The 15887-nt window shown below is 43.6% G+C and overlaps 1 protein-coding gene across 1 annotated transcript in view; it reads right to left on the bottom strand.

Moving 5' to 3' along the window:
* Window positions 1–1021: 1021 nt before the first annotated feature.
* LOC126187986 (myogenesis-regulating glycosidase-like) overlaps window positions 1022–15887 on the bottom strand; it is a 53569-nt gene continuing 38703 nt past the window's right edge. Inside the window, exons 2-6 of the mRNA XM_049929393.1 lie at window positions 15062–15178; window positions 7885–8855; window positions 4471–4905; window positions 4103–4259; window positions 1022–1451 (exon numbers count right to left, since the gene is read on the bottom strand). Coding sequence (XP_049785350.1) covers window positions 1255–1451; window positions 4103–4259; window positions 4471–4905; window positions 7885–8855; window positions 15062–15176 — 1875 coding nt within the window. The 5' untranslated portion in view covers window positions 15177–15178 and the 3' untranslated portion in view covers window positions 1022–1254. The remainder of the gene's footprint in view (window positions 1452–4102; window positions 4260–4470; window positions 4906–7884; window positions 8856–15061; window positions 15179–15887) is intronic.

Raw genomic sequence — 15887 nt, 5'->3', positions numbered from 1 at the left:
CAGTTGTTTCTCTACGCCGTGGATGCTTATTACTGTGTCCTCCATATGGGAATCTGTTCGATGGTCAAACGACGGTATGTTTGTACGATTCTCCTACTTGAACGAGTTCTTGAACGTGAAATTTACAAATTTGGCTTTCGTTCTGTTATCTTCAACTGTCATGTCAGATTGGCCAACAAGCGACTGGGTGGAAGGCTGGACTGGACCGGGTCGCACCAGACAACGTGTCTGAACCTCATGACTGCTCGTTCTGGAGTGATGAGGCAGCGCAAAAGACTCTGATCGGGCGCGCAATTTAGGTGGGATCCGAAGGTACCCGAAGTGCATTGTCTGCCTTTCAGTTTATCTTTCATTCCTAGTTTTTCCTATTATTATGACTTTTGACATCAGTGTGCGATATCCTGCTATTGCCTGTATTTGAATATCAAGGAAATGTAATGCACAGTTTTTGTAGTACTAATGATAGAAAACTAGCGTTTTCGGCGCTGCCCCTGGACACAGCAGCCAATCATGATGACGAACTACAGTTCGAATGATCTTTCCAAAAAAAATAGTACTGGTCGTACCATCTGATACTGGTTCTTAACACTGTTTATTACATCTTCTTAATGCAACAGTCTCAACTGCTGTGAGGTTAAAGTCTTGGTCCTAAATATGATAGGTGCTAAAGCCAGAAATATTACACTAACACAGTAGAAATAGAAGTATGTGACTCTGTTATTCGCTCTACCTTACACAAACATGGAAGTATTTTGTCATCTGGCCGTAAATGATTTCTATCGCGACATTTGTGCGCGAATTGTAGTTCACAGAACAATAATTCTCTGTAGGAACAAATCCATAGAATGCAAAGAACTACAAGCATAGAGCAAGTGGAAGCTTGAACTGGGTTACTACTGTATCTTGTACAGTTAGTTGGTTAACAAGTTTGAAGTTCCATGGATCATTTGTACGATTAATCGTAATAATTTGAACAAGTCATTTTAATTCATATTACACATTCAAGTGTTAACATGGCTTTCTTTTTTAGTTTTCAATTTATTTTTTTATAATTTTTTATACAGATGTGAATTAGTAATTCCTATGCATCATCTTTTACACATTACAAAAACAGAAATCTTCTACAATACCGAATTTTTTTATTTATTTCTAGAAGCTGTCTTACATGTTCTTGTTAACACAGTGTCGACGATACGTTGATATAAGGTCGTGCCAGCCTTCATAGAAACTGCGCTCGCTTTTAGCCAGTGAAAGCTAGGAGCTGACCCTGGTGAAGTAGGGCAGAGTGTTGAGCGGCGCAGGGTAGGCGTAGAGCCAGGTGGGGCCCCGTATGGTGGGGTGCTCGGGGTCCACCTCGTCCCGCCAGTAGCCCTTGGGCAGGTAGATGTCGCGCCTCGTGGCCGTGCGATACGTCACCGGCGCCACCAGCAGGTCGTCGCCCAGCAGGTACTCTGCATGGGAGGAAAACAAAGCGTCAGCACATGGCATACCCCTGTCGTATGGCAGGTAGATTCATTCCATGTTAGATCTCTTCTTGTACTACCCTCTACTCCCCTCAGGGATCACATCTCTGCTGCTTGTACTTTACTGGCATCTTTCTTCTTCGTTATCCAACTCTCACTTTGGTACAACATTAACGAGGTCACCATAGTTGTATCAAGTGTAATTTTGTATATTTTGGGGGTTTTATATTTAAATATTTTGTTCAGTGTTCCAAATGTTGCACTGAATTTCTGCAGCTTTTCGTCTATATGAGTGTCATAAACATAATATGTGTGTTACAACACACATATTTAAAATATGGCACCTGTTTAATTACTTTGCTGTTAATTACTGTTTTCAACTGTTGTGAATATTTACAGTGAAAGGTCATAACTTTATTCTTATATACTGAAATTTTAAAATTGTATTCTGTTGACACACTGCCTAACAAAAAGAATAAAAAAAAGAAGCATCCACCAAGCCATAAATTTAGTCTTAAGTAATCAAATTTTAAGGTTTAATTCTATACATAGACAGCCTGAGAAAAAAAGTAAAACACATGCAACATCATGGATTAAGAGGATCTGTAATGTTATTTTAATGATTACAAAAGTCACTCAAATTTACAAAGAAATGGGAGTGTGAGCCATCTAATCAGTATGCTGTCACACCCCCTGTGACACGAATGCATTCACTGATCCAGTTGGCTACCCTGCATCTCTTGTAACTAGGCGCTAATATCCTCAATACCGACACTGGGACATGGTTGATTTCGGAGCTCATTCCACACATGTTCTATCGAGGCCAAATCTGGGTGTGTTTCTGATCACAGGAGTAGTTCAACAACAGTCAGACAACTCGTAGAATCACTTGCCATGTGTGGACGTGTATTCTTTTGATGAAAAATTGTACCATAACACACATTAGAGGTACAACATGAGGATGAGGGATATCTGTGATATACAGCTGTGTCATCAGAGTTCACACTGACATTACCATCGTAACTTGAAGTCATTCACAATGGTTCCCCAAATCATACTCAGGGAGTAACACTGCTGTGCCAGCCGGCCTGTGTGGCCGAGCGGTTCTAGGCACTTCAGTCTGGAACCACGCGACCGCTACGGTCGCAGGTTCGAATCCTGCCTCGGGCATGGATGTGTGTGATGTCCTTAGGTTAGTTAGGTTTAAGTCGTTCTAAGTTCTAGGGGACTGATGACCTCAGATGTTAAGTCCCATAGTGCTCAGAGCCATTTGATCCATTTTGAACTGCTGTGCCTTTCCAAAAAATACTGGGAGAATGGGGTATCTCCCAACTTCGCCCTCATTCTCGACGAACATGTACTGAGCGCAGTGCATCAGGATTCGTCGGCAAACCATCCTCCTCGGTCGTAGCACCACTCCAAATGCAGCCTTTTATGCCTTGGTTTTGACAGCAGCTTATGCGTAGTATGGTAATTTGCTACTCTGGTTACTGCTAGTCTCCAAGCATCGGTGCAGGATGACACAGAATTACTTGTTTTCGGATGGGAAGCGCAGATATGAAGGGGTTATCGTGTGCTTTGTGCACAGGACGGCAATCCTGCCTCCTGGTGACCAGATGTGATGAAACAAAACCTTCACAACGAGTTATACCTGCTCTTACATTTCCATACAGTGCAACATTGTACCAGATCCACATACGAATGGTCAAAAAATCTCGATATTGCATGATTCGACAAGTTGGCCAAAAGAGACCCGCAATGAGACCTCTTTCAGATTCTGTCATGTGCTGATTTTGGTGTCTCACCCAACTATGGCCACCTCCCGGTTCTACACAGTGATCGCTCATCATCTGACACTCTTTACACAAAATCATATACCCTATGATGCCTTGTAAGAACACTAAACAGTCACAGAGAACTGCAACTCTTAATCATCACTTTTTTTTCTCAGACAGTGTACTTGGTTCAGCCGAACTGCTAACTACAGATGGTTCCACTTTCATGTATTATTACCTTATCGTGTATGCATAGTAATGCTGTTAGTGTATTTTTCTAATTTAATTCCTCAATAATTACCTGATTTTCAGTTTTTGAGGACATTGTTAATGTAAATGTAAAAAAAATAGTTGCTCATATATGGTTTCATGTTTTTAAAGCAAAGTCTCTCTTCAAGAAACTGAGTGGAAAGAGTAATCTCCAAGTGGATCACGAAATGCGACGTCTGCGCGAGAAACATGTGACCTCACGAAAATGTGAAGTTTTAAATTAAGCTAGGAAGTTTTCCCAAAGAAAGTAATCAGGAACTCGATGGACTTTGTATGCATATTCATTTGCACACAATACAAATGAGAAATTAACCGAGACTTCAACAACAGCAGTGCATCCATGGATATAGACACTGGCGACTCTGACGACATTTAACATGTCGTGTGTGAGAACTGTAGACCACTGTGATGAGAATGTCGCAGGGTATCTGTTGAAGCCCGAGTAACATGTTATTTCATGGAGGAAGCATACGTGGATGGTTAGTTATCAGAGAAATCGTAACTGAAACATTCGAAACTACAACGATAAAATACGAAACCGTCTCTCGAATAATTCTAAAGGTAGAAGCAGTGAGAGAAAGCTGTTTGCCATACCGTCGCTGATCTTGAGAGCGGTGGAGTCTGTCGGGTCGAGCCACCAGATGGGCCGGTTGACCGGAGTGCCGTCCTCCACTGCCTGCTTCATCAGCTCGACGATCTTCGGACCGTACTGAGCGCGCAAATCCGTCAGGTTGCGTGCGAGCTCCACCGTCTGTAAAAGTAGTCACACGTCACAGCCGTGAGCCGCCATGCTGAAACTAAACTCATATAAGCATACCTTACAGTGTTACTACATAGAGATTGGCTTAATTTGTCGGTTCTTTGTACGTCACGCATTGTATGAACGCTGCGAAGCGATATCTACTTTAGAAGTGGCTTTTACAAACACGGAGTGTAGCAGGTAGGACGAGCACGGGACCCACCTCGTCGTCGTAGTCCCAGGGCACGGTGCGGAAGTGGACGGCGGGCATGAAGGCGCTGGCCTCCATCCAGCGGATGTACAGCTCGCGAGTGGCGATTTCGCCCGTCTTGGCGCTGCCGCCCACCCTCTCCGGCATCACGAAGGGGTAGCCCTGCAGGCTAATCTCCAGCAGCTTGGGCACCAGCGTCTTCAGGCCGTTCTGCGTGCTCCACGCCGTGTCCACCGCGTCCATGTGGAAGAAGTTGGGCAGGCGCTGGCTCTCGACGCCGGACCGCAGCCTCGTCATGGGCCCGAACTGGGCCACTGCCTCGGCGTACGCGTCGGTGTAGACCACGGGCGTCCTCTCGAGCGGTGTGAGCTGTGGCGGCTGCGGCAGGTAGCTGGTCTCGCCGAAGTCGAACATGAAGGAGTCCACGCCCGTCTCGTTGCGGAGCACCTGCAAACAGATTACAAATAAAATTCCGTACCTGCGAAGCAAAGTAAGTGATGCATCCTAACTTCGAAAGACTATCTGATTCGTGGTTGGTACGCAGCCGTGAAGTAACAAGACTATTCTACCGATAATGAGGCACAGGCTGTGTGAAAAAAGAATACACTCCTGGAAATGGAAAAAAGAACACATTGACACCGGTGTGTCAGACCCACCATACTTGCTCCGGACACTGCGAGAGGGCTGTACAAGCAATGATCACACGCACGGCACAGCAGACACACCAGGAACCGCGGTGTTGGCCGTCGAATGGCGCTAGCTGCGCAGCATTTGTGCACCGCCGCCGTCAGTGTCAGCCAGTTTGCCGTGGCATACGGAGCTCCATCGCAGTCTTTAACACTGGTAGCATGCCGCGACAGCGTGGACGTGAACCGTATGTGCAGTTGACGGACTTTGAGCGAGGGCGTATAGTGGGCATGCGGGAGGCCGGGTGGACGTACCGCCGAATTGCTCAACACGTGGGGCGTGAGGTCTCCACAGTACATCGATGTTGTCGCCAGTTGTCGGCGGAAGGTGCACGTGCCCGTCAACCTGGGACTGGACCGCAGCGACTCACGGATGCACGCCAAGACCGTAGGATCCTACGCAGTGCCGTAGGGGACCGCACCGCCACTTCCCAGCAAATTAGGGACACTGTTGCTCCTGGGGTATCGGCGAGGACCATTCGCAACCGTCTCCATGAAGCTGGGCTACGGTCCCGCACACCGTTAGGCCGTCTTCCGCTCACGCCCCAACATCGTGCAGCCCGCCTCCAGTGGTGTCGCGACAGGCGTGAATGGAGGGACGAATGGAGACGTGTCGTCTTCAGCGATGAGAGTCGCTTCTGCCTTGGTGCCAATGATGGTCATATGCGTGTTTGGCGCCGTGCAGGTGAGCGCCACAATCAGGACTGCATACGACCGAGGCACACAGGGCCAACACCCGGCATCATGGTGTGGGGAGCGATCTCCTACACTGGCCGTACACCACTGGTGATCGTCGAGGGGACACTGAATAGTGCACGGTACATCCAAACCGTCATCGAACCCATCGTTCTACCATTCCTAGACCAGCAAGGGAACTTGCTGTTCCAACAGGACAATGCACGTCCGCATGTATCCCGTGCCACCCAACGTGCTCTAGAAGGTGTAAGTCAACTACCCTGGCCAGCAAGATCTCCGGATCTGTCCCCCATTGAGCATGTTTGGGACTGGATGAAGCGTCGTCTCACGCGGTCTGCACGTCCAGCACGAACGCTGGTCCAACTGAGGCGCCAGGTGGAAATGGCATGGCAAGCCGTTCCACAGGACTACATCCAGCATCTCTACGATCGTCTCCATGGGAGAATAGCAGCCTGCATTGCTGCGAAAGGTGGATATACACTGTACTAGTGCCGACATTGTGCATGCTCTGTTGCCTGTGTCTATGTGCCTGTGGTTCTGTGAGTGTGATCATGTGATGTATCTGACCCCAGGAATGTGTCAATAAAGTTTCCCCTTCCTGGGACAATGAATTCACGGTGTTCTTATTTCAATTTCCAGGAGTGTACTTGAGTTCTCACTGGAAATAAATACAGAATCCACATTCCAGATTAGTCTCCCATTTGGATATCTGGAAGGAGACTGCCAGGGAGGAATGGAAAATCAAGAACTAAGTACCCGCATTAAAAAGGATGTAAGACATGGATACAATTTTTTTCTCCTACTGTTTCATCTATTTATTGAACAATCACGGACGGAAATAAAAGTAAGTTTCAAGGGTGTTGGTCTCTGATGCCACAGATCCCTCTGTTTAGCACTCCTCTTCATCTGCATGTGTGAAGAACATCCCATCTCACTGATCATATTGTTTAAATATGAAGTTTGATGTTCGCGGTCGTCCCCTTATTTTCTTCCTTAATGATTTTCCCCCGAAATTATTTTTTAGAAGTGTGTCATGTCCAATTAAGTGTCGATGAGTTTTGCTTTGGGTTGGTCTAGAACTTAATGAGTCGATTCTTCTCTCCTGTTTCTTGTAGGACCATATCATTCGTTATTCGACTAGAATTATGGGAACTCTAGAGGAAAGTACTGTAGGCGAAGACATTGGCAGAACTGCACACAATAAATAACAGATGACGTGAGGTGGTAGTGTTACTCCAAAAACCAGCACAGCAGAGGAGTTCGTAGCTCCTGCATCAAACATGTTAGAAGACTGACGATTACAAAAAAGTAATCATTTATTTCCATAAGGCAGTCTTTAAGTGTTCATTTATAGCATTTCTTCTGGGCACACCACGCACATCATTCGATCATTCGCTCAGTGTTGTAAACGATTCACTGAGGTCTTCCTAACAACGTAACTCGATAGTGTGTATTTGGAATGACAAGAAACAAAAGTATAAGCTAACCCGAAAATTAAAGTACACTAACAGACAAACAGCAGCAGTGAGTTTGAAAAATTTCACTGAATGTGACGCTCCGTGATGATTTCTTCTATGCCACTCACTGCGTGCAGTCTTATGTAGATGGATTAATTTAAATTTAATGAATGGCAAATACCCCTAAGTAAGTAAATAAAAAACTCACTAACCAATTCTCGATTTCTCCTTTTATATCACTCTCTTGTGTGCTTAAGATTATGGATTGGTGAGCTACAGATCCCTGCTCTGTGTGTTAAATGTCAAATATTCCAACTGCTCATCATATGAAATGTCTCTATGGCCTGCCCAGACACATGAAAAGGATATATTGTCAGTAGAAATCCGTTTGCAAGCGACCTATATTTTTTGCAGAATGCATGTCTAAAACCCTTAGAATAACCAAAAGTGAGTATTTTTCTTTTTTCAGAATTAAAGTAACCATAAGAATTTCTCCAAGCGATTGGTCCTACACTACTTACATAGAGTCATACTTTGTAAATGATTTCTATGCCATAGACACTAGAATTTGTAGCGAATGTACTCACCGCAACTCGATCAGTCCACCAAGCTACCGCATCAGGATTGGTGAAGTCGATAATGGCGGCCCATCCACCCCACCAACGAGTACTGATGCTGCCATTGTCATTGCGCACAAAGTATCCTTTGGACTGTGCCTCAGAGTAGAAGGGTTCGCAGTCTCTGTTTATAAATGGGTGTATCCACAATGCGACGGGGAATCCCAGTGCGTGGAGGTCGTCCACGAGCGCCTCCATGTCGGGAAACTTCGTGGTGTCCGGGGTGAAGCTTCCGCGGCAGCTCTCCCAGAAGTTGGCTATTTCGAGAAGGCTGTAGCCGAACCCGTGCTCGATTATGCCTGCGGCGCGCTCTCTCACGTTCTGTTCGGGTGGCCCCACTTCCCAGAAGGGCTGAACACCCAAGCGTTCGTCCGGAATCGCCGTAGGCTTGCCCAGGTACTTCTGGATCCCGACCAAGTGCGCCTCCTTCGCGTCACCGTACGTACACAGCTCGTATTCCAGCACGTTGTCGCTTCGGTCCTCTGGGTAGGGAGAGGCGTTCTCGGCACTGAAGCACAGTTTATTACTCGTCTGATTGCCGTTTTGGTCGACGAAGAGAGGAACGTTCGTGTGGACGTGGACGAGTCTTCCGTCGGAGAAGACCCAGTAGCGCGTCGCGATGGTGGCGTGGTCTGTGTGTTCGGCGACGTATGGGTGGTGGTTGTACACGTTGTTCTCGATGGGCCAGTTGCGGTACGTCGATTCGACACCACCATAGATGTGGCTCCTTAGGTGCCGCTGACACATTGTGATTATCTCACTCGGATTGTCTTTGGTGTGCCGGATCCAGAGACATTCGCCCGACCTGTCTTGGTGGCGGACGAGAACTCTGGAGGCGCCAAAGTCGAAGGACTCCTCGTTTCCACGAGTCTCGTGGCGTGGAACTGCAGACCGCTGGTTGCTGGAGGCTTCGATGTATCCCACCTCTACCTCGTCTCCACCTGCAACGTACAAGCACATAGTTGCTGTGAGCGAATGTATGACAGTAAGTAATACGTGAAACAACTATCATAAAATACAATGGGACACAATTTTTTAATTATGTAAAAGAATATATAAAACATACATAGTCTTCAATGTTGAAACATGGGAAACATGTAGCTTTCTACATTGCAGAAATATACTTTCATCTTACTTGTAACAGGTACGTGAGTCGACTGCAGTGACCTTGGCTGGCTTTTCTTTATACCTTTGTGTCTTAGTGTACGACCCGCCATTTCCGCTCTCAAACAAGGAGTGTGTAACTATTATTTTGACAAGCCTGTATATGTATCCCTGCGCTTTCTTATCGGCAGTGGTACTCTCTAATGAACACTATGATGTAACGTCAGTAAGAGTACAGACATTGTGTGGAATTGTTATTTTGCATGTTTTCAGTAATGCAAAGGGACAACGATCTAATTCAAAATGGACGACGATCGAAGTAACTTTGCGAGAGGAAATATCTGCTTGTGCAAGGTGTTAACAGTTCTCAGGGTCGTCGACCTACATTCAGGACGCGCTTGTAATATCTCTTTATATTCGATGAATTATTCTGATACAATTCTACCCTTGAATGACGTTTACTAATTTTCTATCTTCATACTCGCAGAATCCATGCGAAAAGTAGCTCATACAATAGCTATGCCATGAGCGCATAAGTATTCTTTGTAGTACTCTCTCTGGTGGTTGTTAGAAAAAAAAGAAAGGGAGCTTCCGGGATTGTCTTCGTGCCGATTAGCATGAGCTTGGTTTGGAAGAACTGTAATTTGATTATTGAGATTTATCACAGAAGATAACTGATACGAACTGTACGATTAAAAGGAAATATATATATATATATTGCTCCTTCAAAAAAAAAGGTGTGTATGTGACATTTTGGAATTAATGATATTTATCGATATATTGCGTAGTTGTTAATCAGAAGGGACTTCCGAAAGACTGGATACGAACCTGCATTTAATAATCCAAGAGCTCCATTACTTCTTCGGAAGGTTAAACTTCATCAAAGCCAAATATCCGCTTGAGCTGAGGTTTCCCGACTGATTATACAACGCTCCCAAAATTACGAGGCATTTTATTTGTACAGAATAGCAGACTGCCACAAAGCACGAGCCTGCAGAGAAGAAGAATCATCGCCTGATTTCATTCTAACAAGTAAAATTTCTGAATCATTTTTAGTGACTGAGCTATGACTGTGTTTCCTATAATGAATGATTGATTACTCGAACGAATTGAGAACTACAGAATTACGTAGATAGATAGGAGGAAAAATTACACGCTAAATACCTAATACAAATACAGATACTTTTGACAAAGGAAAAATATCCTCTATATAAAAGAAATGAAACGTGTTTTAAGATTCAGTCGATGATCCATGTCTCAATTCCAAGGTTCAACGTTAGTATTCATAAAAGAATATAACTTATAAGACAATATGAATCTGAATAGTCTATAGAGGGGTTATGCATTCAAATTGTACTTCTTATGTTATTTAATGTTAGTGTAAATTAGTTACATTCTTTCTATTAGCAGCAGTAGCCCTGTTGTTGGAGAAGAAGTCCAGTAAGTTCTGTCTACTTTCTTGTGTGCTGGTGTGACCTGGACTACTTTTCAGTCCTTAGGTTGGAATCTTTCGCTGAACTACTGGCTGTATATTACTGTTGTCTCATCAGCATACTCCGAAGGAACCTTATTCGTTTAAAATCTGGAACGGAAGAGATCCCTAATTGACTTATATTGCTTCACTACTCCGAGGGGATGTAGTTCGGAATTATTTATGTTGGCGCATTTTCTTGATTCTGATTCTGGAATATTTACTGAATCCTCTATGATGAATCAATGTTGGAAGTTTTAGTAACACCTGTTTAGTGGCGTTGCTATCGATAATGTTACCTTTGATATCGTGCGCTGAGAGTGTTTTTTGCCATTGGCACAGTTTACACGCGTGCAGAACCTCTTTGGATTTTCTGCCGCGTTTCGAGAGCTAGTTTCCTTGTGGAAACTGTTAAATGATCTCGCTCTGAAATCTGTGTATAGTTTCGGTCATCCGTAAACCGTCGCTAGGCTAAGTTATTTAGCGTTCTTTTAAATCTAGCATGAGTTATTCCCTGATTTTGCGAAGGTGTCCCGAGAAGTTTTGTGTAAAACTCGCAGTTGCCGGCAAGTTCTTTGATTTTGAACCACATTCGGTTCTTTATTTCACAGAATGGAAGCAATGAAGACAATCTTTAGGAGGTCGTCAAGCGAATTATCGTCTGCTTTTTTGAATAGATATATTTTGAAGAACGGCATCGTGAAACCACCAACAGGCGCTTCAATGTGTATTTATTTACCATTAATGGTCACAGTCAAGCAACCTTTTCAGATCATGGATGTGAATTTCACTGATGATTCCCTGGTGTCGAGCACATAATAGTTATCAATTGCAGTAGATGTCACTGATATATATGTAGCCATTGTCTTCTATAAACTGAGTGCACAAGTAGGTGCATAAGATTTAAGTCACTTCAGTGTGCACCTTTGTATTTTTGCGCCTAGAACACTACTCTGGCATCACCTGAACTTCCTGCATTCCTATTGGCTAACGGCAGAAGTTTGAGTGACCAACATAAGGAATACAACTCAAGTCATAGTATTTCACACATTTCGCTCTCTTATAGTTTGGTGTCTGGTTTTAAGAACTTATAAGTGTGCTAATCTGCACATGAACTCTGAAAGCGACGTGGTGAGTTGCGAAAGTCTCTCTGTTCTAAGCTGCTCGTATAAAACTGTGATATGACAACTTCGGTGCAACACAAATCTTCAGACTTCACCAGCTGCTAGTAGCACAACAGAGTACTGAGCATGTTAGTGAGTGAATATCATTTGCACTTTGTTATCCCGGCTGTATAGGAGGCTGATCAGTAGAAACACCTCATATGGTCTGACGAGTCAACGTTTTCGTTATTTCCAACATCACCCGGTTTTATTTCTTGAGAACGCCAAAGGAATTTACAATCCTGACTGTTTGACTGCAATGGTTAAGCGTGGAGGTGGAAGTGTGCTGGTGCGGGCCGCCATGTCATGGTATTTTGCTGGTCTCATAATTACTCTAAAAAGCCGCGTTGCAGCCAACGAGTACGTGAACAATTTAGGTGATCAGGTGCACCCCGTGATTCAAATATTGTTCCCCAACAATGATGGCATGTTTCAGGACGATGCTGCACCCTTTCACAGAGACAGAACAGTACAATCGTGATATGAGAAGCTTTGCAACTGAAGCGCAGTTCCTTTCTTGGCCAGCACAGTCTCTGGACTTGAACTTTATCGAACCCTTGTGGGCAGTTTTGCAGCACAGACTCCGGAGCAGATATCCACGTCCTAGTCACTACAGGAACTATACAAGGTTCTGATCGAAGAGTGGCAAAGCACTCCACTGGAGACTATACGATCATTACATGCTAGCATTCCAATAAGAAGCACAGTTGTATTACAGGTAAATGGGCGTCCAACCCTTTATTAATAAACCATTCCCAAGTAAGTACAGGTGTTCACATTATTTTGTCTATCCGCTGTATATCCAATGGAACCCATCTAGGTCGCTATCGGTCGCCGTCACGGCGTACGCAAATCAGCGGCCTATTATGTACGGCAAATTACGTGGCTTGTGCCACATAACTGCTAAAACCTACCAACAAACTCTCGGATCCCTGAAACGAAAATGCAGTGATGTATCTGGTGCCAAAGACGGACAAAAATTATATTAAGCAGGTCCTCATAATGTTTTGCCTCATCAGTGCATGTATTCTCATTAAAATTAATTTGTAACTAAAATTTGTAAATTTAGTTTGTAACTAATTTGATTGGCAAGTTTTATACTCTGAATCTGAGTCATTTTAGACGTCATATCAGATGGCCCACTCCAACAGGCAGTTATTTGCTTGAGAATCCATTCAACGTTGATTCTTATCGCCAGTAATTAGAGGAACAAGTGAAATTATATGAAAGAAGTAGCGCTGATACATAAATATACACGGCAACTTTCGCCTTCTCTTCTACAACATCGAATCAAAAGTATCTGTCCACCTCTGTGTAATGCAGAACTGACCACTGCATGGCTTGAGAGGTGGACCCGCTGGTATGAGATGTCGTGGGGAGTATTGTGTTGTCAGAAGAATGGATCAGTCAGGAGAGCTTGGACACTTTAAACAATGAGAATATGTGTAATGTCACCTGAGAAGAAAATCCATCTCGGACACTTGAACCCTTCTAAATCTGCTGAAGTCGACTGGTTGATAATTGGACTATGAAATGGAAACGTGAAACAGTAACCACAGCTAAAGCAGGACCTGTCAGACGTGATGTACGTAGGATAGGGATCGTCGAGGATTCCAGAGGCTGACTGTAAAAAAATCGCGTGAAACCAGAGGGAGGAATTTCTGGTGAGTTCCAAAGTCCTATAAGCAGTCCATCTAGACTAACGATTGTGTGCAGAGATCTCGAATGAACCAGCAAACACCGGCTAATTGAATAGTCGGACTCAAGCGTATAATACAGTTTCAAATGTCTGAAAGCCATACAATTGAGTTAATGTGACAAATTATTGACTATCAGCATGTAAGAGAGAATAAGTATGCAAAAATTTTGAAATGATGCTCAAACTTTGTAGGAATTCGTTAGAAGTTGTCATTTGTGAAAGACTGGATGAACATAATCTGGATGATATGCACCAACTTTGAAGCAAAAAGGAAATTTTTTTCACGCATTTCAATGTTCATGACGTTATGTCACCTGAAGTATGTAATATATGATGATGCATTTTTGCAAGTATTTTCATTGACATATGGTAATAAAAATACAATAAACTGAAACAACTCACATGTTGACGTTTCACTCTGTCCCATTTTAATCGGAAGCTAGGTTTTCACACATGAAAATATCTATGACATCTTATCTCCTGAACTGTATGCTGAACAATGAAGTAATTTTGCAGATACATTCAGTCGTATATATACATATTGCATACAAACTGTATCGTGAATATGACAGGTAGTAATGAAGTAATAAATTAAAATGACTTGTCTGATGTTAAAGATTTACTATGTGGGCAGTGAAACTGTAGTAAGAGATAAACTATTTTTCTTTCATCACTTTGTGTTTGTATGTGTGGTGAGGGAGGGAGAAGGGGGTCCAGCGAGAAACACTTTTAGTAAAGGGCTGAAATTATATGTAAAGTGTGTTGGAAGTCGATAAGTGCTCTCATTCTGAAATACTGTATGCATGAAATCTCTATATTTGCATGCCATCAGTTACATTGTCTCAAGAAAAATATAAGCTTTCTGTTAGTACCTGTCTTATTGTGTTGCAATTTTATCATAGGAGTATATGTCTAAATGAGTTAATTCTGATAGTATTATAATTTTTAAACTCAGCCAATAATTATGCGAAATAAATTTAAATTTTATTTGCCCCCCGAAACCGTTAGTGATCTTGAGTAATGGACTGTACTGTCCCCTGTAGCAATCTGGCGTGAAGATTTGGGCTCAGCGAATGTCGCAAGAAGATTACATGCCATCGTTTCTAGTGCCAACAGCGAAGTATGAAGTAGTGTTAAAGTATGGGGTGTCTATCATGGCCAAGATGTGCCCTCCTTATTGCAGAGGATATGGAAAGTTTGTACAGAATTGCGTAAGAAGAATTCCGAGATGTTGATTGCTTGTACTAGGATGAGGAAAACCTCTGTCATAATGAAATATATCGTCTGCTGATAATACCATTTCTGAAATGGGCTGGCCTGCCCAGAGTCCTCACCTAAATTTAATGGAACACCTTTGACATAACTTAGAATGTCGACTTTGCACCAGTCAGCAGTGTCTAACATTAGAAACTTCTCTGGTTTGGGGAAGAATTGGCTCTCATCCTCAACAGACATTCAGGCACGTAACTGAAAGTATGTGTGTCGGAGTATAAGTTATCAAAAAGCCTGAAGGGTGAATACACTTTATATTAATGTCAGCTAACAGGTGTCAGGATACTTGTAGTCAGTTAGTGTAGTGGTGGGTTTCAAACGCTGACAGGATGCAGTGAAGGTGTTGTGTAGAAACTGTGGCAGCTTGCAGCAGCGCAGAGCCAGCAGGCTGCCCGCCCTGGACAGCCCGCAGACACAGCGCCCTCGGCCGACACTCACCCCTGTCGGACAGCAGCAGGATGCGGCCGCTGGTCTGGTCGTAGCGGGTGCTGAGCCCGGCTGCGGCAGACGCCACCAGGGCAGCCAGCAGCAGCAGCGTCGCGGGCGTCCACATGGCTGCGACAGACAGGCGAGAAAATCAGTCTTCTTGTAGCCGTGCGACACTTTAAGTGACAGGTAAAAAAGGCTTAGCTGGTGCTGCAAGTTCTCAACACGTGGCATCCGGTGATGAAGCACACACCATAACACAGGATTATCTTTATCATAAATGGGTGCCATTTGCATAGTGAGGTGTGGATTAACCTCTGTAGTTCATTTCCAAAATAAATTCTTGCGTAATTTTAGCGTATTACGTTTTTGTACACCCACCAAATACCTTACAAATTAGCAATATAAGTTAATCATATAGTTAAAAACAGCATAAAAACAGTATTTTGTTAGCTCGTTGGAACACCAACAAGAACCACATCAAGAAATAAATAAACTCTAATGAGGACATACAATGTGCCAAAAACCTGCAAAACAATCAGGATTCCCCAAAATAACCAATAATCGAGAAGAGGTCTTGCTCACCACGTTCTTTAGTATCAGTTAATTACAGTATGGGATTTGTTACTCGAATATGATTAGTACCACTTGCTGATTGCTATAGAATTCTTTATATGTCATAATGTCGTAAACAAGAAGTAAATTCTCGCATTGCAGAAAAACTGTTGTAATGCTGTTCATTCATGGTGAAAAATGATTTCATCGGAATCTTTGATGTTACACACCATAGGCGACAGATTGTTTTAGCAAATCAATGCACTCAGGCTCGAGACTTACA

This window comes from Schistocerca cancellata, chromosome 5, assembly GCF_023864275.1.
Source record: "Schistocerca cancellata isolate TAMUIC-IGC-003103 chromosome 5, iqSchCanc2.1, whole genome shotgun sequence".
Classification (NCBI taxonomy): domain Eukaryota; kingdom Metazoa; phylum Arthropoda; class Insecta; order Orthoptera; family Acrididae; genus Schistocerca; species Schistocerca cancellata.
This window is presented reverse-complemented; position numbering and strand designations above follow the sequence as displayed.